Source organism: Lissotriton vulgaris, chromosome 9 (assembly GCF_964263255.1).
Source record: "Lissotriton vulgaris chromosome 9, aLisVul1.2, whole genome shotgun sequence".
NCBI classification, from domain to species: Eukaryota; Metazoa; Chordata; class Amphibia; order Caudata; family Salamandridae; genus Lissotriton; species Lissotriton vulgaris.
Genome location: NC_141697.1, coordinates 552,920,182 through 552,947,096, shown reverse-complemented (window position 1 = coordinate 552,947,096; position 26,915 = coordinate 552,920,182). Strand labels below are relative to the sequence as shown.

The window sequence follows — 26,915 nt, the reverse complement described above, 5'->3', positions numbered from 1 at the left end:
TGCGAGACGAATTGGTAAAATTGCCACGGAATAAAATATTCGTTGGTGATTTCAACGCACATATCTGTGGAAATCCGACCGAGAGAACCTTGGACTCTTTGGGATGTGGGAACAGGTCAGGTCTTCATTTTGTTCACTGTTCGCGAGGTACCAATGTGAATAATCTAATAGATGACCTGAACCTGAGTGTTGCTATGTCCCTGAAAGATGACTCCTTCATCTTTGAAGTTCCAACTTATAAAGGCTCTGAGCACGGCTCTTTCATAGACCATATTCTTCTTTCTGTTGATCTGGCAAATTTAGCCTTAAACTTCAAAATACAAGAAAGCATCTTTAGTGATCACAATCCAATCTCAGTTGAACTAGGAGAGGGTCTCTTTGAATTACGGAAAAATCATAAAGACACAGGTGCTTTAAAGTTGATCAACGGAAATCGCCGTTTGAAATGGTCCATGATAAACAGTGATACTTTGTATAAATCTGTTAAAACGAGTTACAAACAGGAACTCAATCTTTGTGTCTCTGAGTCCACACCACCTGAAACTATTTTATCTGCTTTTGCTGTTGTAGTTCAAAGGATCAACCAACTGTTATCTGTTCCAACAAAAGGCACAACTGTTCATCAGCCAAGATGGTTTGACCATGCTTGTTCGGCAGCTAGTCGAAATTTGAAAATGGCTCTCAAGAAAAAGCCAAGGAATTCCGCACATATCAAAATCTTGCGATCTGAATATAAATCAACCTTGGCATCCCGTAAAAAGGGCATAACAGCAAATATCTAGGAGTCTTTGCTTGACCCATCAACTCTGAGCAACAGCTCCAAGTTTTGGAGCATAATCAACAAGCCGATGTTTGATGACCCGAATGCTGCCAATCTTGGAACTAATATACCTGAGAACGAGTGGGTTTCCCATTTTAGTTTAATCTTCAAGAGTGATGATCTGGAGATGATATAAGAAATTAAACTCCCAGAAGAAGCACCCCTGCAATTTACAGTTAAAGAAGTCGAAAAGGGGATCCGTGGCTTAACCAGTAATAAGGCCCCGGGCCCAGATGGCCTTCCCCCAGACTTATTTAAATCAAACATCTTACTTTGGGCCCCAATCCTCACCGCGGTTCTCAATGCTGGTGTCGCAATTGGGAGCCCAAAGTCCTGGGGGGCCTCAACTATAGTACCCGTTTATAAGAAGGGTGACAGAAGCAATGCAGCATGCTACAGGCCCATCTCCCTGATAAACTCAGTTGCCAAAGTAGTGGGAGGAACAATTTTAAATAGGCTGACCACGTGGGCTAAAAATAACAACGTAATGTCACCCGTTCAATACGGGTTCAGACCAGGGCACTCAACAATAACTCAATGCCTGAATCTATACTTAATCAGTGGCAAGTATACTTTGGCCAGAAATGGATGTTTATATATGGCCTTTATGGACCTTTCATCGGCCTTCGATTGTGTTGATAGAAATAGACTCTGGGACGTCCTATTTAAAATGGGGGTCAAGAAGAATCTGATTAACTTTTTAGCCGACCTCCATAGTGACACGCGAGCAAATGTTCGCTATACCAAAGACCTGAAAGTTACTAGAGACTTCAAGATAAACCGGGGAGTTAGGCAGGGCTGTATTTTAGCGCCATTTCTTTTTAATTTATATATTAATGGTCTTGAGGAGCATCTTTTAAAAACAAAAACTGACTATCCACACGTAGGGAGAAAGGGCGTACCTGTTCTGCTTTATGCAGACGACGCCGTCCTTATCTCCAGAACTGCACTAGGCCTTCAAATATTACTTGATTCTTTCTTTCTATTTATGAAATCACGGGGCCTGAGCATCAACAATACTAAATCTTTTGTTATGAAATTAGGACCTGGATGAAAAAAGTCTTATCCCTTCTCTGTTAATGGGGAAAAAATACCAATAACAAAGACACGACAACAATAGCCAAGTGGATCTTGTTTATATAATTAGGTGTCCAACACATTGCATTTAGGGGATTTGTTTATTTTCATTAATTTCCTTATGCATATTATGATGGTTTACAATGGTAACGGAGATATTGCAATCTACGTATATGTATTACAGTTTAATCTTGTCTGTATTACTTTGCAATATAAACCTTTCCAAGATGTCTGCCAGTTGGAACGTAGATCGGGGCTGGGTAATGGTGCCTCTTCTATGTCAATGACATTTAAGCACGTCACTGTGAAGCTGGTAAAATCGTGTGATCAAAAGACAGGCTTGTCTCAATAGCAGTCCTGCTCCCCGACCCGTTTCGTGCTTGCGCACTTAATCATGGGCTGAAGGCTGAATGTTCAGAGAGACGGCATCAAATGTTTTGAACCACTTGTGTAATTGAATAATTGAAGTCCCGCCCCAGTGGGCGTAGCCGCAAACCGTGGCATTATGGTCTTTGTAGTGTCTTCGTCCTCCCGTGTGGGTTGTGTGCCATATCCCCAAAGTTGTATTCACAGTGTTACCCAAGTGGGTTGTGCTGCCAAAACTCCAATCCATACCAGCGTCTCACTCCTCCAGAAACAGCTACCCGTTCCCGTCACTGCAACGCCAGGTGACGCTGCGGCTGGTCTGTAGAAACAGTGGGGTTCTTCCGCATTTCAGGCTGAACCGCTAAAACATCAAAACCACAAGGTGCCTGCTGTGGAATAACACGCCAAACAGGTAAGGTTTTTGCTGAAAAATTTCTTTACTGGAGGATGCTGTGCATGAAGGGAAGGCTGTGGCTACACTCTCAATAGCAGTCCTGCTCCCCGACGCGTTTCGTGCTTGCGCACTTAATCATGGGCTGAAGGCTGAATGTTCAGAGAGACGGCGTCACATGTTTTGAAGCACTTGTGTAATTGAATAATTGAAGTCCCGCCCCAGTGGGCGTAGCCACAAACCGTGGCATTATGGGCTTCGTAGTGTCTTCGTCCTCCCGTGTCGGTTGTGTGCCATATCCCCAAAGTTGTATTCACAGTGTTACCCAAGTGGGTTGTGCTGCCAAAACTCCTTTCCATACCAGCGTCTCACTCCTCCAGAAACAGCTACCCGTTCCCGTCACTGCAACGCCAGGTGAGGCTGCGGCTGGTCTGTAAAAACAGTGGGGCTCTTCTTCGGTCCAGGCTGAACCGCTAAAACATCAAAATCACAAGGGGCTTGCTGTGGAAGAACACGCCAAACAGGTAAGGTTTTTGCTGAAAAATGTATTTACTGGAGGATGCTGTGCATGAAGGAAAGGCTGTGGCGACACTCTCAATAGCAGTCCTGCTCCCCGACGCGTTTCGTGCTTGCGCACTTAATCATAGGCTGAAGGCTGAATGTTCAGAGAGACGGCATCACTTGTTTTGAAGCACTTGTGTAATTGAATAATTGAAGTCTCACCCCAGTGGGCGTAGCCGCAAACCGTGGCATTATGGTCTTCGTAGTGTCTTTGTTCTCCCGTGTGGGTTGTGTGCCAAATCCCCAAAGTTGTATTCACAGTGTTACCCAAGTGGGTTGTGCTGCCAAAACTCCTATCCATACCAGCGTCTCACTCCTCCAGAAACAGCTACCCGTTAAAGTTGCTGTGCAATGATGCCTTGCAGGAATAAAGTTACAACAAGGTGTGTGGCCTCCCAAGTCTGGTGCTTTTGTCTGTGGATATATATATATATATATGTTGGAGCCTTTCTTTTTTGGATATTTCAAGAGGGGGCATGACTCACACGCTGCCAACAGTCCTACGCAGGAAATGCCAATTCGGTGAAATTGCAGGCAGCGCTGGAAGGGATTTAGCCGAGGATGATTCCTCTGCTAATCGTTCAGCGGACAGAAGCGTGAAGTGCGAGCAAGATGTACATTCCAGCACTACGCTTGAGAAGGAACCCTGCCCAAAGTACCACTAAGATTTTATTTCACTATTAAGACTGCACTAGGGGCGTGAACAGCGCAAATGCTGACAGAGAACATAAGAAACTTTTCCATGACTTACCCCAGAAGAAGAAGTGCATTCTGGAACTTGCATACTAAGGTCGGACAGGTGACCGCAATCACATCGAATTTGGAGGCACAGACGCCATTGGTGCAAATACTAACCCCGTGATCAAGGCCAAAGGTTGGCCGAAACTAGTTGGGACATTTAAAAGCTGTGCTTCGCTCCATTAAAAGCTTCCTATCTGCTGAAGTGGGCCTCTTGTGTGGTGTGTTCGTGCTGAAATTGCCAGGTGTCTCCGTACCTGGTGTTAAGAGGCCGCCCTGAAGAGTTGGGGGCCCCCCTTTCAGAGCCTTTCTTTTTTGGATATTTCAAGAGGGGGCATGACTCACACGCTGCCAACAGTCCTACGCAGGAAATGCCAATTCGGTGAAATTGCAGGCAGCGCTGGAAGGGATTTAGCCGAGGATGATTCCTCTGCTAATCGTTCAGCGGACAGAAGCGTGAAGTGCGAGCAAGATGTACATTCCAGCACTACGCTTGAGAAGGAACCCTGCCCAAAGTACCACTAAGATTTTATTTTACTATTAAGACTGCACTAGGGGCGTGAACAGCGCAAATGCTGACAGAGAACATAAGAAACTTTTCCATGACTTACCCCAGAAGAAGAAGTGCATTCTGGAACTTGCATACTAAGGTCGGACAGGTGACCGCAATCACATCGAATTTGGAGGCACAGACGCCATTGGTGCAAATACTAACCCCGTGATCAAGGCCAAAGGTTGGCCGAAACTAGTTGGGACATTTAAAAGCTGTGCTTCGCTCCATTAAAAGCTTCCTGTCTGCTGAAGTGGGCCTCTTGTGTGGTGTGTTCGTGCTGAAATTGCCAGGTGTCTCCGTACCTGGTGTTAAGAGGCCGCCCTGAAGAGTTGGGGGCCCCCCTTTCGGAGCCTTTCTTTTTTGGATATTTCAAGAGGGGGCATGACTCACACGCTGCCAACAGTCCTACGCAGGAAATGCCAATTCGGTGAAATTGCAGGCAGTGCTGGAAGGGATTTAGCCGAGGATGATTCCTCTGCTAATCGTTCAGCGGACAGAAGCGTGAAGTGCGAGCAAGATGTACATTCCAGCACTACGCTTGAGAAGGAACCCTGCCCAAAGTACCACTAAGATTTTATTTCACTATTAAGACTGCACTAGGGGCGTGAACAGCGCAAATGCTGACAGAGAACATAAGAAACTTTTCCATGACTTACCCCAGAAGAAGAAGTGCATTCTGGAACTTGCATACTAAGGTCGGACAGGTGACCGCAATCACATCGAATTTGGAGGCACAGACGCCATTGGTGCAAATACTAACCCCGTGATCAAGGCCAAAGGTTGGCCGAAACTAGTTGGGACATTTAAAAGCTGTGATTCGCTCCATTAAAAGCTTCCTGTCTGCTGCAGTGGGCCTCTTGTGTGGTGTGTTCGTGCTGAAATCGCCAGGTGTCTCCGTACCTGGTGTTAAGAGGCCGCCCTGAAGAGTTGGGGGCCCCCCTTTCGGAGCCTTTCTTTTTTGGATATTTCAAGAGGGGGCATGACTCACACGCTGCCAACAGTCCTACGCAGGAAATGCCAATTCGGTGAAATTGCAGGCAGCGCTGGAAGGGATTTAGCCGAGGATGATTCCTCTGCTAATCGTTCAGCGGACAGAAGCGTGAAGTGCGAGCAAGATGTACATTCCAGCACTACGCTTGAGAAGGAACCCTGCCCAAAGTACCACTAAGATTTTATTTCACTATTAAGACTGCACTAGGGGCGTGAACAGCGCAAATGCTGACAGAGAACATAAGAAACTTTTCCATGACTTACCCCAGAAGAAGAAGTGCATTCTGGAACTTGCATACTAATGTCGGACAGGTGACTGCAATCACATCGAATTTGGAGGCACAGACGCCATTGGTGTAAATACTAACCCCGTGATCAAGGCCAAAGGTTGGCCGAAACTAGTTGGGACATTTAAAAGCTGTGCTTCGCTCCATTAAAAGCTTCCTGTCTGCTGAAGTGGGCCTCTTGTGTGGTGTGTTCGTGCTGAAATTGCCAGGTGTCTCCGTACCTGGTGTTAAGAGGCCGCCCTGAAGAGTTGGGGGCCCCCCTTTCGGAGCCTTTCTTTTTTCGATATTTCAAGAGGGGGCATGACTCACACGCTGCCAACAGTCCTACGCAGGAAATGCCAATTCGGTGAAATTGCAGGCAGCGCTGGAAGGGATTTAGCCGAGGATGATTCCTCTGCTAATCGTTCAGCGGACAGAAGCGTGAAGTGCGAGCAAGATGTACATTCCAGCACTACGCTTGAGAAGGAACCCTGCCCAAAGTACCACTAAGATTTTATTTCACTATTAAGACTGCACTAGGGGCGTGAACAGCGCAAATGCTGACAGAGAACATAAGAAACTTTTCCATGACTTACCCCAGAAGAAGAAGTGCATTCTGGAACTTGCATACTAAGGTCGGACAGGTGACCGCAATCACATCGAATTTGGAGGCACAGACGCCATTGGTGCAAATACTAACCCCGTGATCAAGGCCAAAGGTTGGCCGGAACTAGTTGGGACATTTAAAAGCTGTGCTTCGCTCCATTAAAAGCTTCCTGTCTGCTGAAGTGGGCCCCTGTGTGGTGTGTTCGTGCTGAAATTGCCAGGTGTCTCCGTACCTGGTGTTAAGAGGCCGCCCTGAAGAGTTGGGGGCCCCCCTTTCGGAGCCTTTCTTTTTTGGATATTTCAAGAGGGGGCATGACTCACACGCTGGCAACAGTCCTACGCAGGAAATGCCAATTCGGTTAAATTGCAGGCAGCGCTGGAAGGGATTTAGCCGAGGATGATTCCTCTGCTAATCGTTCAGCGGACAGAAGCGTGAAGTGCGAGCAAGATGTACATTCCAGCACTACGCTTGAGAAGGAACCCTGCCCAAAGTACCACTAAGATTTTATTTCACTATTAAGACTGCACTAGGGGCGTGAACAGCGCAAATGCTGACAGAGAACATAAGAAACTTTTCCATGACTTACCCCAGAAGAAGAAGTGCATTCTGGAACTTGCATACTAATGTCGGACAGGTGACTGCAATCACATCGAATTTGGAGGCACAGACGCCATTGGTGTAAATACTAACCCCATGATCAAGGCCAAAGGTTGGCCGAAACTAGTTGGGACATTTAAAAGCTGTGCTTCGCTCCATTAAAAGCTTCCTGTCTGCTGAAGTGGGCCTCTTGTGTGGTGTGTTCGTGCTGAAATTGCCAGGTGTCTCCGTACCTGGTGTTAAGAGGCCGCCCTGAAGAGTTGGGGGCCCCCCTTTCGGAGCCTTTCTTTTTTCGATATTTCAAGAGGGGGCATGACTCACACGCTGCCAACAGTCCTACGCAGGAAATGCCAATTCGGTGAAATTGCAGGCAGCGCTGGAAGGGATTTAGCCGAGGATGATTCCTCTGCTAATCGTTCAGCGGACAGAAGCGTGAAGTGCGAGCAAGATGTACATTCCAGCACTACGCTTGAGAAGGAACCCTGCCCAAAGTACCACTAAGATTTTATTTCACTATTAAGACTGCACTAGGGGCGTGAACAGCGCAAATGCTGACAGAGAACATAAGAAACTTTTCCATGACTTACCCCAGAAGAAGAAGTGCATTCTGGAACTTGCATACTAAGGTCGGACAGGTGACCGCAATCACATCGAATTTGGAGGCACAGACGCCATTGGTGCAAATACTAACCCCGTGATCAAGGCCAAAGGTTGGCCGAAACTAGTTGGGACATTTAAAAGCTGTGCTTCGCTCCATTAAAAGCTTCCTGTCTGCTGAAGTGGGCCTCTTGTGTGGTGTGTTCGTGCTGAAATTGCCAGGTGTCTCCGTACCTGGTGTTAAGAGGCCGCCCTGAAGAGTTGGGGGCCCCCCTTTCGGAGCCTTTCTTTTTTGGATATTTCAAGAGGGGGCATGACTCACACGCTGGCAACAGTCCTACGCAGGAAATGCCAATTCGGTGAAATTGCAGGCAGCGCTGGAAGGGATTTAGCCGAGGATGATTCCTCTGCTAATCGTTCAGCGGACAGAAGCGTGAAGTGCGAGCAAGATGTACATTCCAGCACTACGCTTGAGAAGGAACCCTGCCCAAAGTACCACTAAGATTTTATTTCACTATTAAGACTGCACTAGGGGCGTGAACAGCGCAAATGCTGACAGAGAACATAAGAAACTTTTCCATGACTTACCCCAGAAGAAGAAGTGCATTCTGGAACTTGCATACTAAGGTCGGACAGGTGACCGCAATCACATCGAATTTGGAGGCACAGACGCCATTGGTGCAAATACTAACCCCGTGATCAAGGCCAAAGGTTGTCCGAAACTAGTTGGGACATTTAAAAGCTGTGCTTCGCTCCATTAAAAGCTTCCTGTCTGCTGAAGTGGGCCTCTTGTGTGGTGTGTTCGTGCTGAAATTGCCAGGTGTCTCCGTACCTGGTGTTAAGAGGCCGCCCTGAAGAGTTGGGGGCCCCCCTTTCGGAGCCTTTCTTTTTTGGATATTTCAAGAGGGGGCATGACTCACACGCTGCCAACAGTCCTACGCAGGAAATGCCAATTCGGTGAAATTGCAGGCAGCGCTGGAAGTGATTTAGCCGAGGATGATTCCTCTGCTAATCGTTCAGCGGACAGAAGCGTGAAGTGCGAGCAAGATGTACATTCCAGCACTACGCTTGAGAAGGAACCCTGCCCAAAGTACCACTAAGATTTTATTTCACTATTAAGACTGCACTAGGGGCGTGAACAGCGCAAATGCTGATAGAGAACATAAGAAACTTTTCCATGACTTACCCCAGAAGAAGAAGTGCATTCTGGAACTTGCATACTAAGGTCGGACAGGTGACCGCAATCACATCGAATTTGGAGGCACAGACGCCATTGGTGCAAATACTAACCCCGTGATCAAGGCCAAAGGTTGGCCGAAACTAGTTGGGACATTTAAAAGCTGTGCTTCGCTCCATTAAAAGCTTCCTGTCTGCTTAAGTGGGCCTCTTGTGTGGTATGTTCGTGCTGAAATTGCCAGGTGTCTCCGTACCTGGTGTTAAGAGGCCGCCCTGAAGAGTTGGGGGCCCCCCTTTCGGAGCCTTTCTTTTTTGGATATTTCAAGAGGGGGCATGACTCACACGCTGCCAACAGTCCTACGCAGGAAATGCCAATTCGGTGAAATTGCAGGCAGCGCTGGAAGGGATTTAGCCGAGGATGATTCCTCTGCTAATCGTTCAGCGGACAGAAGCGTGAAGTGCGAGCAAGATGTACATTCCAGCACTACGCTTGAGAAGGAACCCTGCCCAAAGTACCACTAAGATTTTATTTCACTATTAAGACTGCACTAGGGGCGTGAACAGCGCAAATGCTGACAGAGAACATAAGAAACTTTTCCATGACTTACCCCAGAAGAAGAAGTGCATTCTGGAACTTGCATACTAAGGTCGGACAGGTGACCGCAATCACATCGAATTTGGAGGCACAGACGCCATTGGTGCAAATACTAACCCCGTGATCAAGGCCAAAGGTTGGCCGAAACTAGTTGGGACATTTAAAAGCTGTGCTTCGCTCCATTAAAAGCTTCCTGTCTGCTGAAGTGGGCCTCTTGTGTGGTGTGTTCGTGCTGAAATTGCCAGGTGTCTCCGTACCTGGTGTTAAGAGGCCGCCCTGAAGAGTTGGGGGCCCCCCTTTCGGAGCCTTTCTTTTTTGGATATATATATATATATATATATATATATATATATATATATATATATATATATATATATATATATATATATATATATATATATATATATATATATCACAGTTTTGTCGACTTCAACTTCCAAGCAGGCGATGAAGGTAAGGCACATACTCCTCTTTCAGGTTTGCAAGATTTTAATGCTCACATTTGAATAGCCATTACGCGTTTCGACTCTCACAGCAGCCTTAATCACATAACGAAATTAGTGTGCCATTGTTATTTTTAAATACAAAATAGGGCAAGCCTTGTCATAATAAATAACAGCAATATATTATACTAGCACCAGCCGGTGCAGTGGTAAACATATTAAAAGAGAATATAAAAGCCACAATAAATATTGAGTAAAATGTCAAGAATCCAATGACCTAATATTGAAATGTAACGACATACTATCAGTATAAATGCAAGATACTTCTACCTGCAAAACATGTCTATAAATTTAGTTTTTTTAAAAGACTTGTTAATATAAAATACAAAGCAAAGCATTGTCTTGAAACACACTTGAAGCCACTAATGGTGACGTAGTGCTTGAATTGGTAAGACATAGAAAATGTGATCATACCAATTTCGTTATGAATGTCGGGTAAAAGAATCTTTTATAAACTTAATTTATATCTGCATAAATGAAAAAACCCTGACCAAAGCAGCTCTATACCTCATCGAACGAATGCAATGCTGTTAATGAAAAAGCAGCAAAATAGGTCATAGTCAATTAATGATTAACGAACTCTAAGCAGATATGAGGCAATGTATTCCTACCAATTTTCCAAAAGCCCTATATATCGTGCAAATAACACAATTCAAAGTGTAATGTGTCCAATAATAATAAGTGCAAATAGTGTTATGACTTAATACCAATATTATATAAGTAAAAAAATACTTCTAATTTGATAACATTTTTATGGGATTTTTTTCCAAAAGAAGTTTTATATAACACAATCTGTGTGATAACTAGATGGTATTTGTACACATGGTACAGTTCATACAGTGAGACTGAAACCTACTATTGAAAACACTAACTATTGAGATTGCTATAACTAGATAGTGCATTTTACGTCATGTAATGATACTAAGATGGATGGGTACTATGTCCTTAATGATTATACAAATAATAGTGAAGGTCCTCAGTAGTGTTGAGACCATTCAGGGCCTTACTGTCAAATTCCATTATCATGTGTGTCACCAGTTTTCTAAGCATACGCTCTCTATTACCCCTATGCGGAAGTACAGGAATAGCAGCTACCACATAATAATTCCATTATCATGTGTGTCACCAGTTTTCTAAGCATACGCTCTCTATTACCCCTATGCGGAAGTACAGGAATAGCAGCTACCACATAATATCTCAAACAGCTAAGGTTGTTAATGTGTACTGCCTTGAAATGGCGTGCTACGGGGTAATTGATGTCATTATTGACAATTGTATGGAAGTGCTGCAAAATTCGAGTATGTACCGGGAGTTTAGTGCTCCCTATGTAATTTAAATCACAGGTACATGAAAGAGCATATACGGCAAAATCAGTACAGCAAGTAAAGTGGCCTCCTATCTCTCTTTGCTGTGGACTGAAAGGAACTGTGTAGTGGGTGGTGTTAAAACCAAATTTACATGCCCTACATGTAGAACATTTGAAAAAACCCAATTTGGGTTTTAACCATGTTTTTATAGTGGTCATTTTTGGGCAGTTTTTAACCAATTCTGTCCTCATAGATGTTGCTCTTCTGAAAGTGAGGGTAGGTGCTGCTGGTAAAATAGGTGCCAGCACCCCATCTGTCAGCAAAATGGGCCATTTTTTTCTTATTATTGCCTTAACTTGCCTCTGTTGTTGACTGTAAGTGGTAATCAACCTCGGTGCACTGAGCTCCTCACTGATTGACTGGCTAGTCTCCTGGATTACATTACATTTATTTGCAAGAGAATCCCTAGAACGGAGTATAGCTTTCCGGGTGACTTCTTTAAGTATTTATTCGCTATATCCTCTTTTTTTGAACCTTTCTAAGGATGCCATTGTACGCTTTTCAAACTCTGCTTCAGTGCTACAGATCCTTTTTAGCCCCAAAAACTCAACATATGGGATGTTAGTGGTTATATGTTTTGGATGTGAGCTCGTAGCATGCAGCATAGAATTTCCTTTTGTAGGCTTCCTATGTAGTGTTGTATGTACCTCATTCCCAACTACATAGACAGTGGTATCCAAAAAATCAACACTGCCACTATATATAAGAGATGTCAATTTTAATTACTTTCATTGGTGTTGATATCTGATACAAACATTTCTACACTCCTGATTTCACCTTTCCATACTATAAATACATTGTCTATTTAGCGGAACCAATTTACTACATGAACATCAGAAATATGCTTATACATCCCATTGAGAGCCTGCTCCTCCCACCAACCTACATGTAAACACGCATAGCTGGGGGAGAAGCAGGCTCCCATGGCAACTCCTCTGAACTGTCTGTACACATGTTTGTTAAACATAAACAAATTGTTATGATTATAACAGTTCAGAGGTCTAGTATCTAAATATTGTTTTACAGCTTCCAGTCTTGCTTGATGCTCAATACTTGTGTAGAGTGATTCTATGTCAAGAGTAATGAATAAGTAACCATCTTTCCAAACCACTTGTTTCAATTTATTAAGGAAATCCCCAGTGTCCTTCACAAAAGTCGGAAGCCGCTGCACATGGTTCTGAAGAGAGTAATCAACATAACAACTGATGTTTTAACTTTTCACACATTCCACCAATTGCCGAAATGATGGGTCTCCCTGGTACAGGTTCAGTTTTCTTGTGTATCCTAAGAATCAGATACATAATAGGCATCACAGGGAATTCCTTATACAGAATTAAGTGTTCCTGATTGGATATTAGACCCCGTCGCTTATAGCTCATCAACATTTTCTTAAGTGCATCTTTAGTTTTATTACATTAAACCATAGATGATTTAACATAGCATGCTGTGTCATTCAATTGGCAAAATGCTTCCTTCATATAGTCTTTGCGAGGCCAAATCACCAAGTTCCCACCTTTGTCAGATTTGTTGACTATGATTTCCTGGTTGTTTTTGAGCTTGGCGATCAGATTAGCATATTCCTTATCACGAAATTTCATTGTATTCTTTCTCTTCACATGATTGACTTTATGGTATAAAGCTCTGAGATCTTCAGTTGTTCTTTCATGGAAAATGTCGATCGCGCCCTTGGGCATCATTGGACAAAAAGTGGATTTATTTTTAAAAGGACTCATGCCAGCACTTGGTTCAATGAGACTTAGGGCCCCATTAAGATGGCGGGCTAATCGCCCCCCCCCCCCCCCCTCCCCTGAGGCCGGCGGTGGCTGTGGGGGCGATCTGCCCGCCATCCGTGCAAGAATGACCCCGCCATATTATTATGGCTGGGGGGTCCGCGGCAGACGGAAAGACCGTATGCCGCTTTTCCGCCCGGTCGACATGTCGACTGGGCGGAAAAGGGTTCTATATGGTGGCGGCATCTATCAAACACCCCCAGCCATATTAGAACGGGAATTTTACAATGCTTTCCATGGCGGCATGCGGAGTCCAGGGACTCAGGGGGGTGGGGGCTGCACATGGGGGTACCTATGGTACCCCCCAGCAGTTCCATGCACAACATGGCAGGCACCACGCGGTGCCTGCCATGTTTTGCATGGAGGTGCACAGCATGCCTTCTTGGCATTGTGGCGGGCGGTGCTGAGTGTACCGCCCGCCACAATGTCAGGAATGCTGGATGCGCCCAACACTGTGGCGGGCGCATCCTAATTGCAGCCACAGGACCCCCGCCCTTATGGTGGGTGGTCACTTTCTACAATGGGATGGCGGGTGGACAAAGTCCGCCCGTCATCCTAATGTGCCCCCTAGTGTGTTGATTCTTTCTTGTGTGGAACCCAGAGCCATATTGTTGTCTGAGTTGGTGGATTCATTAATCCTTAGTTCATGCATTGTAGCAAGCATATCTGCATCAGATGCTTGAAGATTTATCGGAGTGCCCTCCTTGCATGTGACATCGCTCACTCTGTTGTTGTGCTGCATACTGCTCTCTTTAATAGTGAAGAATTTTTTCAGTTTAACCCTTTCGATGCTGATGACGAGCTGGGCTCGTCATGGTGCACAGTGGTCGTGTGCTGATGACGAGCCCAGCTCGTCATGAATAAAGGAAAATACAAATTTCCAGCACAGGCTGAAAATTGCCTTAGCAGCCAAGGTGTTAAGTTTCCTTGTGTAAGAGAATATCTCTACTCTGGTTTTGCGTAACTAAAATTACTCTCCTGGCAAAACGAAAGTCCAAGAGCCAACAGTTGTTTCTCTGCTCTACTCAGAGTCACCAGAGACAGATTAACAATGGTATTGCCCTCTAGCACCAGCGTCACTGTCCTCTTTTCGGTCTTGCTCCTTCTGAGTTTGCGCCTCGCTTTACGCCTTTGGTTTCTTCTTGTCTGAACTGTTTCCCTAGAATGCGCGGTCTCAGAGTTTGCCACCGATATTAAGCTAAAAAATTCAGCTCTTCTCCCGGCTTCAGTTTACTCCTTTCATAATTGTTATAGCGGGCATTGCTTCTTCCTTCTTCGGATTCACTTTTACTAGTTAGTGAAGTGGCATCAGAGGCTGATGATTCCACTTTGGCTGCTATTGTGCTTACCTCCGCTGTCAAATCGCCTGTGTCTTTGGATGTTTCATTGAGACGTATTTTTCTCACATTCTCATATCTCCGTGCAAATGTGAAAATCTGCCCTTAGTCATAATCATCTTTGTCCCGGGTGAATTTATGTACCTTCCTTAGTTTGACCTTATCCTCTTGTTTTTTAATCCTATCCTGGATTTCTTTTCTTGTTTTCACTATATATTCAGTTTGTTCTAACTTGTCTACTTGTTCATTTAATTTGGCAATTTCTTTGAGCAATTCATACCGATCTAATTGTGCATATTTGACCAGGATTTTAACTAGGTTCATGGAGGCAGCCAGATTGTTTTCAGCCCACTCGGTTAGCACATCCGGGTTTGGATTCTCAAAACTCAGTGCCAGTAGAATTCTCAATCCTCTCGGTATACATCCTACTTCCGTATATTTTTTCAAGGTCTTTTGTTCCCACCATTTAGTGATTTCTGACCATTGACATTTTTCCAATGCCTTTAAGAGTGACTTTGCATCTCACTCTGTTGCGCTAGCATGCACACTTTGTTTGCGAGTGGAAATGCTTGGTAGGTAGGTAAGTAAATAGTTCTTCCGCTTCACCCTCACGTTCACATATATATATTTGTCTTTAACTTTTTTATAATAAGTATAATTGTAAGATATGTTTAAATAAACATGTGACGCAGAGGGAGGAGAGCCCTGCTAGGGGCTCCCAATGTCACTTTCCAACAGGCTTTACATGTCAAAAAGCCCAACATGGTTAAGCCTGTCTGAAACCGACAGTGGAAACGCTATCCGTCAGCGATTAGGTGCGGCGTACGACTGGCCAACGGGCTCCCTGATCCCATCGGCAGCCAGTCGGTTTGACTGTCTAGTTTAAACTCTGATCTTCTTCTATGTAATAAGGCAGTCAGAGATTAAAACATGGATGTTGGTCAGAGGCTTTCCGACCAACATATAATTGAGGCCCTAAATATGTTTTATTAGATTACTATTAGTATCTAATATATTTAATATTTACAAGTTAAATTTATACATATTTAAAAACAATATTTTATACATTATTAGTGACAGCGATATTTGTTTTCTTAAGATTTTAGTACTTAACATTATAGGATGACAAGCTTTTTGCCTTCGGTATTTATGTCCCGCTATTTTTGTAGCATGATATTTTAGGAGGCAGTATTTTGGCAGTGAACCATAGTAAATGATTGTCAAAGAATCCGAAGAAATCTATGGCAATCTTCTCTCATGCATGCTTTGGAAGGTCAGACATGCTTAATGGATGCAGGGTTGTTTAGAATGACAAGCAGCTGCACAAATGGCATGCCCTTAACTCTTTATGAAGACGAGGGAAGAACATTTGGTTCTGTAGAGCTCGTTTAGTAGTAACAACTCCAAGATGTCACTCATGGGCCAAGTCAATAACTTGTTCTCTCCGACTCTCTGGTATGACAATTCTCACCCCTTGTAAGATGATGCCTTTGGGGTATCAGAAAGTTATTCTTGCACATTTTGGAATTTCTGGTATTCCAGGTCATTATGAACAGGTCACGTGTTTTCACCATGATTGATGTGTAATAATGTCTTATATGAGCAAGGCTCTGTCAGTTTTCGAGGCAGCAATGATTTGTTCCACCAATATGACAGCAGGGGTAATGGATTTTACCAGGAAGCTAACATAAGCATCTTCTGCTTTAAATGCATTGCCCTGACACTGTATTGACACACTTGAGAATTAGTCAGCAGGGTTTTAATCTTTTCCTGGCTGGTGCACGATTGTATAATCATACTCCGGCAACACAACCCCCAATTCTAAATGTGAGGGGGAATCTTGGATTTAGGATTTCCAAAAATGGTGAGGAATGCTTGGTGGTAGTTGACAACTGTGAAATGCTTTCCATACAGGAACCCGCGAAAATGCTCACAAGCCCTCACCACGTGAGGCTTTCTTTTTCAGGTTATAAATAGTTACATTCCGTCAATGACAAACCTCAGATAGCATGAGCCACAATGTGTCTTGGGGCATTGGGATGTCCAATGTGCTGGGAAAAGATGTCAACAACATCTGTCTGCAATTTCAGATAAAAGTAAGCTATTTCAGGAGCGTTCTCAATTGCATGCTAGAGTGGCAAAGTCATGTCTATACATTGAACAGTAACCGGCCATACCAAGTAAGGATCGCAGGATAGTTACATTTTCTGGGGTAGAAATGGATGACAAGGCTTGTGCTTTAAGGATCAGGAGTCATTCACCCATCAAAAAAGATATGACCAAAGAACTTTAGTTTGGTTTTTTGAAACTCACACTTTGCCACATTCAATGTGAGACCTGCATGGGCAAGAATGTAACATACTTGTGTAAGAACTTTATTATGTTCCTTTGGTGTGGCCCCAAAAGCGAAACTATAAAACTTAGCCTTTTATATCTAAATAAACCAACTTGAGTCAAAAAGGTAGTAATGTACCTGGAATTTTATTCCAGTTCAACTTGGTGTTACCCTGTGTTCAAATCAAAGCTGCAAAAGACTTTAGCTCTATTCAACTGTGTAATCATGTCAGCATTGTGCGGACAGAGATGTCATTTTTTTCAATTGTCTTGTTCTCTTAGCGCATATCAACGCAGATGCACACGGCTCCTTCACTGCCCTTTTTTTCGGCAATAGCAATATGGGTTATTCCCATGGCATTGTACTAGTGTATCACTCAAGGATGTTGTGCCTTATTATTGTCTCAAGTTCTTTCTCAACAGCCTCTGCAAATGAATTGCAATTCGACAATGCCATTGAGCAACCGTACGAATGTCACCATTTATGTGAAGTTACACTTTCATGGTCTTAAGTCTTTCTAGTCCATGAAACAAGGATGAAAACTAATTCACTATCTCATGATGGGCATTTACGTTATAATTTATAGAAACCAGCCCCATGTCAGCAGCAGTATTGAAAGTGAGTAAACATGCACTCAATGTAGTGCCTTACAGGATATTAATTGATGCTTGTACTTTCGTCTTTTTATGGTTCACAGAGGCTGTGAATAAACCTTGACTTTGAAGTGGTGTCAAAGTAGCCTATGTATACACTTTGGTTTTCGTTTAGGTTAAACGGGCACTGTAGATGGTTCATTGTATTTTCCTGGTGCCGTAATGTTTATCAATGTGCCACTGCCTATAATAAAGAATTTGGAGTACCCATTCACTTTTAAGTGTGATTTTGTAGTGTGATTTCAAATGCAAATTTTTGATAGGAGTCTGGAGGTGGTGCTAACAAAAGGGTAATCCCCATAACCTTTAACATTGGAAGACATTATGGAGGAGTTGAACAATATGAGACACTTTTAAGTCAAAACAAGTGCCTCCTTGCAGAGGATTGAGGAAAAGTGGTCTATTCTTGATTACAGGTTTAAAAAAGTTGAGCAGCGGGTTAATGAAGCAATGGATGTTGCTGCCCAAGTGACTCTTCTGACCAAGGTAGAAAAACAATTGAAGAACCTGGCTGAAGATTTAGAAATCACAATTGACACAAACATTTGTGAATTTATGGTATCCCTGAGTGCTCAGAGGGGCAGGGCATGATTACATTCCTAAAGCTTTATATCCCAAAGAGTGTTGGCTTAAAGTCTTTGGTCAAGTTTAATACCCAGAGGGCTTATCGGATAGGCCCCTCACAGTCCTCAAACTCTAATAGACCTTGAGGGATCATTGCTTTATTTTTACAATACTCAGACCTAATGGAAGTCCTCACATGGCCAAACAACAGAAACAGATTCTCTGGTCAGGGCGCAAGGTTTTCATCGGTGCAGATGTGTCTAGATCAACCGCCAACAGAAGGTACATATTTTCGGACTTTAGAGCAGTACTAAGATCAATGAATGCACGATATGGACTCATTCGCCCCAGTTTTTTAAGGTCACATATAAGGATAAAACAACCACATTCGAGGAGCCAAAGAACCTTAAGCTGTGTATACATGCACACAAGGAGGAAGAGATAGAATTTAGTAAATCCTGACTTGCTCTCTACATAATTTTGTAACTCTTATTTTATTGTTTCTTTACCGGTCCCATATTACCACTAAACCAATGGAATTTTTTATGCTGCCTGTCAGCGTCCACCTGCTTCCAGTGTTCACGTTCTCCCTTATTCTTGAACAATCAGTCCCCCCATCTGGATGCGATCCCCTGGTAGCCGATGTTGCCTTCCATGACTGGCTCCGCCAAGCATTAGATAGGGAACTTCCTCTCAAAGCCATCTCAAATAAAAGGAGCGGCCCCAAGTCCTCCTGGTACACCTCTGAATTGGGATGTATGAGAAAGAAATGTAAAAAGCTGGAGCGAGAATGGCGGAAGAACTGGGCGACCACCAAAAAAGATAACTATCGTGAAGCCATGAGAGCATACAAGGTGGCTTGCAATTTGACCAAAGCCGCCCATTTTGAGGAAAGAATCAGAATGGCAGGTTACTCTTCTAGAGAAACTTATCAGATCCTTAAAGAGCTTCTCACTGTCCCTACTCCCCCGGTAACTCAGGAGGTAAATTCTGATAAATGCAATCAACTGGCCCAGTTTTTTGATGTCAAAATACAGAACATCTTAGCCAGCCTTCCTCTGAGCACCGGTAGGGTAGACAAAGCAGCTCCGGAGGCCGCACTGGACGTAAAGGTGTTGGATAGCTTCCCCCCTGTCTCAAAGGAGGCTTTTTGTGAGGAGCTTTCAGCCCTGAAGAGCGGCTCCCCTTTGGACCCCATGCCCATCCGGATCCTCAAGCAATTCACGAACATCATTGCAGGCCCAGCTATCGACCTGCTGAATGCCTCATTCACCCATGGCATTGTTCCACCTAGTTGGAAGCAAGCCATTGTCAAGGCCCTTCTGAAAAAACCAGGCCTTGATCCGGCCGATTTGGCGAACTACCGTCCCATCTCGCTTCTGCCCGGGCTGAATAAGATCGCCGAGAAGTTTGCCAATCGCCAGCTTTCGCATTTCCTGGAATCTAACGATCTACTGGGTCGTACTCAGACGGGCTTTCGGCCTGGCCAGGGAACCGACTCGGCCTTGATTTCAATGGTGGAGGAAGGCAGATGCATCTTGGATTCGGGAGGATCCCCTGCGGTGGTCCTCCTGGATCTAAGCGCTGCATTTGATACGGTTGATCATAATATCCTGATCAACCGTTTGGGGAAGATTGGAGTGAGAGGGTCGGCCCTCAAATGGCTCGCGTCGTACTTGAGTGGCCGGACTTATCAGGTCTGCGAAGGCAATTTTCGATCTCTGCCTACCCCCCTTCAGTGTGGAGTACCGCAGGGCTCTTCATTGAGCCCTACGCTTTTTAACATCTATATGGCCCCACTGGAGGCGGTGGTTTCACCCTTCGGGGTGAAAATCGCAACCTACGCAGACGACACTCAACTGATCGTCTCGCTGTCCCTCTCGGAAAGCCAGGGGGAAAAGTTTGCATCGTGTTTAGTCAACATCATGTCATGGATGTCGGATTCCAGGCTCAAACTAAATGGGACGAAAACGGAGCTGATGCTTCTTGGCAATCTATGTTCAACACTCCCCAAATCCATGTGGCCGGATAGTCTAGGTGCCCCCCCAGTTCCCAAAGAAGCTATAAAAAGTCTGGGGGTCTTGCTAGAACCCGAACTGTCAATGACCACTCAAGCTAAACGAGTGGCAGGGACTTGCTATGGTCTGCTTAGGTCAGTACGGAAGATCCTCCCGCTACTCCCTGAAAACTCCCGGAAACTACTGGTGCAAGGATTAGTCATGTCAAGGCTGGATTATAGTAATGCCCTATTCCTTGGCTCACCAGAATCCACTCTGAATGTGCTCCAAAGAGCTCAGAATGCGGCTGCACGAATGCTCACTGGTACTGCCAAAAGATCATCAGCTAAGCCTGCTCTCAAGGCCTTGCATTGGCTTCCAATTCGAGCTCGCATAAAATGTAAATCCCTTTGCATCGTGTTTAAAGCTTTGCAAGGATCAGGCCCTCCAATCCTTAGAGACCTGATGCGCCCATACAAACCTACGCGAGCCCTTCGCTCGGATGATGGTAATTTTTATGGTGATACCCAGAGCCAAAAAGGTGAAGTCCGGCGGTCGCCGGTTCTCTATTAATGCAGGCCAATTATGGAATGCTCTGCCGATGGCCCTGCGAAAAGAATCCAATCTAGTGCGTTTCCGCAAGGCATTGAAAACTTATCTCTTCCCCCTTTAGGCTTTCGTTTCTGTTGTATTTGGGTGGTGGTCCTGTGTTTGGTTTCAGCGCTGGGACGCTCAAGGGCAGCCATGCGCTTTACAAATCTCTTTTCATTTCATTTCATTTCTTTCATTTCATTTCATTTCATTCATTTCATTTCATTCATTTCATTTCATTTCACGTTATGTTAGAGATGTATCATCATTTTCATGAATGACAAGTTTGAGTGTTTCCTAGTTGAGTCAGATGTTGTATTGTATTCATTTTTTAATGTTTGTATTACTTCATTCTTCCTGACATTATTTGTTATATATCTATCTTATTCCTCAATTTTCCCTGTTCAGGCTGGGCATCTCCTAGTCTCGTTCCCCCTCTTACCATTAATAACCATATTTCTTCTTCAATTATAAACATGACTAAAGTCTTTTGGCTATTGTCATCTTTTTATTTTTTTTCTATACTAGTTAGTTATATTTACTCCCTCACTCTATTTCTCTTTTCCCTAATCCTTATCTCTTTTTTAAATTTTCTTCACTCTCTCTACATTTGTTTTCTGCTGCTTTATTTGTTCTCTATATGCAATCTTGTTTACTTGGTATTCCACCAATCTACATCACGTCCTATTTATATTGTTTTTTGTTATGCGATAATAAGTTTATATATGTCTTCTTGGTTAACAGTTAATTTCATATTTTCAGTGGCTAATTTATGTATTATTTCTTGGAATGTAAAGGGTTTTCAAAACCCTGTTAAAAAGCAGAGGGAGCCTACTCACTTTTCATAATTGAATTGCCAAATTGCTTTCCTAAGTAACAAGATATTGATTGTGTGCACTGACAATGGGTTGGGTATGTTTTCAGTTCTCCTGCTATTAATAACAAGAATGTAGATTCCATTTTGGTACATAAATCTTTGCATGTTCAATTGTTAAATTAAAAAAAGAAGATGCTGGTAGATGGCTAATATTGAATATTAAGATGAATGATATCCTTTTCTCGCTGTGCAATGTTTATGGCACCATGGGGTGGATTCACAATTTTGAGATTGTTTTTAGTCCCTTTTATCTGCTTGTCCCTCTCACAACATTATAGAAGTGGGCGATTGCAATCAATTAATGGATCCCTTCATAGGAGCCGATTACGATGCCATCGGAAACAGCTCAGACCCAGATATGTTTCATATGTTTTTTTAATGTCTTTGGGTTAGGAAGTTTTGGTTACACTTTTAAAATAGAATAATCAATATTTTGTCTACTAATATTACATTTAATACTGTCCATCTTTTCTTAAGTGGTTCTTCTTCCTTACGGCACTCTCATAAACCATTTGGAAAATTCATCACATTTGTTGATTTCCACTGCTCAACAAATTATCACATATAATTGGAAAGATACTTAAAAAATAAATTGTATTGGTTAGTGGAGTTTACTATACCATCATCATGGATTAGATAGAATTTATGCCGCTACACTTCCCCTTATGATTAGAAGAGATGTGCTATGTCTTCCACTCACTTCCTACTTATCCAGGGCTAATACTCCTTCTAGACCTGTTAATATTGCTTTTGACACCCATGAGGCAACTATAAGTCTGTTTGCTTGCTATAAGTATTTAGAGATGATTGTCAAGGCATGCTCCTTTTTTACTAATCGTCTTCTTTTCTCTTTCTTTTCCTTCTTTCTCTTATTTTTTCTTCTTTTATTTTTAAAAAATTAAAGTGCTACTGTTCTATGTCTGTTTATATTCTTAAATTGTAAGCATTATAGTTCCCAATTATTGTTTTTTTCACAATTTCATTTCACAAGTTCTTTCATAGTATACTGTTATTTTAAACTTACTAATTTTTGTTGTATTTATAATGCTTGGAGTGCCATATATAATTTGATCTATGTATTGTTTCATGATACTCTTCAATAAAGCATCATTAACTTACAAAACAAGTGGTGCAATGAGGAGAAATACCTTTATTACCACACATTTCAATGCAACAGAGAAATAGGCCAATGAATATACACAATAATACAAGGATGTGCAGAATATGCGAGAAATAAAAAGATAACATTTTCAGAAACTTAATAAACATCACACATCAAAGACAAAAGAACAACATGTCTAAAAATGCATTTCACTATATTTGGGAATATGTTAAGCAAAAAAACATAAACAAATAATGCAAAAAGGAACAGGAACCCTGAAATTTGTGATGAGATGGGTGACAAGTATATGGTGAAGAATACAATTAATTTGACTGTCTGCTTTACACAAGAGACAGCAGAATAGCTGCAGAAAGCATGTAAAGTGTTAATGTTCCCGCAGGCCAATACATTCACTTTGCATCCACTGCAGTCTTGAATGTGTGTTGCTGGTAAGTCTTTCAGTGGAATGATGCATGGATCTAAATTTACAACATCATGTACAACTAGCTCTGAAAGACCTTTACACAGACTATATGGCTTAAAATTGCTGTTCTAAATATGGCCTATGAAACACTACCTCATGTAGCTATAACATTCAATCTGGTCTCATCGCCACATGCCTTGAAATCTGAGACAAGTGGGGTATGAGTGTTCTGAAGGTATGATATTGCTGAAACATTTAATGGTGGTATATTCCCAATAAGGGTACGGTACTGTGGATTGTGTTTTTGCCTGCTTTCACTGCTGTATGCCAACTAATTTAAAATTTAGGAGTGATCTAAAAAACATAGCTTTCTTCCAGATCTATGGATAAACGTTTTTTTGTCAATGTCAGTTGCAGTGCTGCATTGTCTTCTGATTTGTGTGACCATGCCTGCAATAAGATCACATGTCACATACCTAAAAATCACATACCTAAAAACAATAAGGGCAGTAAATTAGAAACGCACTGTTTTGCAATATAAACGGATAACAGCCTTGTTGTCTAATTCCATGGAAGGGACACATTTGCATTAAAAACTTTGGAGTGTCACGAAGGTAGTTGAACATAGATTTTAGTCTGTGTATCAACATAATCCATTTTATAATGCCAGATTACGAGATTGTCTCTAAACACATCAAACGTGTTACCTTCTTGAAAGGACTTCAAGACTTACTTATTCAGATTACATCTGCTTGACTAAGTAACTCTGCACTTAAATTTATCAGCTTCCTTTCCAAGCGATTGTACTACTGAATATCGAATCCCAGAATATCGTGGTCAAGAATATTGAGGACAAATTATCCAGGGATAAAATACCAAAAGGAAGGTGTATATAGGGAACCATACTTTTTCTATTCCTAACTCCAAATCTACGTACCTTGAATATATATGTACTACCTAGAAAAATATATCTGGAGTTAGGTTTAGAAAATCTGGACTTTCTTACTTTTTTCATATTTTGTTGTCAATATTGTGACTCATTGTTATTCTGGGATTGATATTCAGGATACATGTCTTTCTAAGCATCTGCTCTAAAGGGTCTTTTCTTTCAGCTGTTTCTAAAGCGTTCTTCTGGCAAAGTGGCAAGGTTCTTTCCATAAGAATAACCCAAATATATAAATAAATAATAAACAGTGCAGATGATGACTTTTCATCTGAAGGCGCTTCATTCCAGTTGTGTTTCAATGAAATATAGGGATTATCAGCTAGATGCATCAACAGATGGAATTGCGATTCCTAAAGATTTTTAAGGAATCGCTATTTAGGAATCGGAAAAGCCTATGCATGTAGGAATCGCTATAAAATTAGCGATTCCTACACTTTTCTTAATTGCCAAAATGACACCCTGTTGCACCCCTGAAATTGATCTGTGCACATATGTTGCGCACACACATACCCACAGGGCATGTGAGTGTGCAACATGAAACTTTGAAAAATGCACAAAAGTGCATTTTTCAAAGTTTTTGCAAATTACCATGAAGTTGAACTTCATGGTAATTTGCTACTCCTATTAGCGAAATCGCTAATTTTTTTACTTTGATGCATTGCATTTAAGGAATCTCAATTTAGAGATTCCTTAAATTGCGATTTTTGCATTTGGGATGATGCATCCCAAATGCAAAAATACCGCTCGCAAAGGGGCAGATTCTGAGAATCTGCCCGTTTGCGACCGGTTTTTAGGTTGATGCATCTGGCTGGTTCTTTTTACCGACTACAGGGTATGAAATAGACATGCCCTGGGTATAGTGACATTTGGTTATCATGAGACCCTATTAAGCGTTAGGATCCTCATCATTTCTCGGTAGATTTCTTTTCCATCATTTTACTGTAGCCACTCAGAAGGAAAAAGGAGGACTGCCTCAACAAAATGAAATTTAATGTTAAATCAACTAAATGTTTTTTGCATATCTCTGCATATAACCATCCATCGTCAAATGGCATTGCATCAATTATTACATACAAAGCAATCCAATATTCTGCCACATGCACAATCATAGAACTAATCTGTAGTACTCATATGCAGGGGTATCTACATTTCTATAGTTCTCTCTCTCTAGATAACTCTTCCATGCTCAGCATGCCAATGTCTCACCGACATAGGCTAAATTCCGCCCAGAGCCTTTGCCAGAGCAAACAGTGGCTGGAAGCCACTATGATGCTAGAAGACAAACCATCCTTTAGAATGTACCATATGCTACAGCTCGCTTCCTCCATGCATGTTGCAAGTGACATGCATTTAGGCACATACCTATCTTCCTAATGGCAGATACCTATGAGAAACATTTATTTACTGTATGCAGATTAAATAATTGGTGTTATTACTTAAAAATTAAGTTATACCAAATGCATATACCAATAAATGTACCAATTGTCTAATAGTTGAGTCATATATGTTTTAAATGTATCAAGAACGTCCAGCAAAGACTGGAGAGCAGTCTTCAAAATAATGTATGTCACTATTCCACAGCATGCCTATAAGCTACTGTTTGACCTGTAAAAGTGAATAACGATTTCCAATTGGAATTCATTTTGTGTCATTCTCTCCAGCAACATGGCTATATGTTGTTGGCTATAGAATGTGACATCTGAAGAAGAACCACATTTTCAGAGGGCTAGAATGTTAGTGCTAAGGAAGGGACTTTTTTTTCAAACATACAATCAGCTTGGAGAAGATCAGTAATAATATAAAAGGATACACTTCTTTTACCCAGTGACACTGTGCTCAGGACAACTCCTGAGTTGGCCATCCCAACCAGGAAGCGGAAAACACAATATGAAATAAAGTTAGGTGAAAAAGCTGTACATGTCCCGGAGACTGCCAGCTGCAAGTAGGACCAAATTATCAGCCTCCTTCGTCCAAATCTAAATAAGAAAGAGAACCAAGTTAAGTCATTTCTCCTATGATAAATAACAAGTGATTGAAGAAAAGTCAAATGTGATACCAATAATTTCTCCATAAACCAAGATTAGTTTCAGTTATTGGTCAATCTGGTAAAGTAAACAAGCAAGGAAGACCCTCAATATGAGTTAACCAGAATTGATTATGCTTTCAAGAGAGACTCGAACCAGTAGAAGCAAAGCTTGAGGGGAATTCTACAATGCTTTGTTTAAGAGTGTTTGTTTTCTTTTGAATTAACTACAATTAGTGTGCTATCTTTCTTTTCTTTTTTTAAGTATTCATTTGTCAAAATGTTTACATTTTGTGGGACAACTGGTGATGCACCAAAGCCCAAAAGATATATTGAACCTTATCCATTATTGATGCACACTGTCAATAGCAGCATTTAGAAGAATACAAAATGAAGCAAAAGTTTTGGGCCTGATGTATCAAAGAGTATTCCCATTCTGTGTCTGTGTAAAAATGTGGCCTTATTATGCTAAAGGAAAAAGGGCATGGAACACATGTACGCAGGGAAGAGAGTTAAGTGAGGGCAAGGGAATGGAGATCAGGACACACAGGTGTATTTCATTTCAGTGACAGGGACCAATCTATGTCTCCATGGCACTTTGTTCAGTATAAAGATGGCTTGCGGATCTTCTTTTTTGCCTTCCCTATGAGATTGTGTCAAATAAGAGATGATGTTGCTCAATCAGCACAATAATAAAGGCATTAGATGCAGCAAAGTTCCAATGATACTTCACATCTGATCTTTACCCTGTGGTGCAACAGAGGTAGAAATAACTAAGCAACTTTGTTGTTTCTGCAGCACACTTCGAAAGAGAAAACACCTCTAAGGATTGCTTTTGTGCAGGACGGTGCCACTTGCTGAGCAAAAACAATCCTGCCTACAATCCAGGCACTCTTGCATCATGGGGCAAGTCTGCCTGCATAGGCGCTAGTCAGGACATAGTGTACCAGCGCACAGAGAGAGATCAGGAATATTTCATATCTCGGTAGAGATGGTGCATTTCTGCCCTGTCCGTGTGACACAGCGGAGCAAAGAAGTCTTTCTGCGTAGCCCTCCATCAAATATTGATAAA

General features: G+C 42.4%; 1 protein-coding gene across 1 annotated transcript in view; it reads right to left on the bottom strand.

The window, feature by feature from the left end:
- The window catches only part of LOC147691771 (solute carrier family 22 member 6-A-like), a 475,311-nt gene that overhangs the window by 287,722 nt on the left and 160,674 nt on the right, over positions 1-26,915 (bottom strand). The window contains exon 3 of the mRNA XM_086938064.1: positions 25,642-25,796. Coding sequence (XP_086794190.1) covers positions 25,642-25,796 — 155 coding nt within the window. The remainder of the gene's footprint in view (positions 1-25,641; positions 25,797-26,915) is intronic.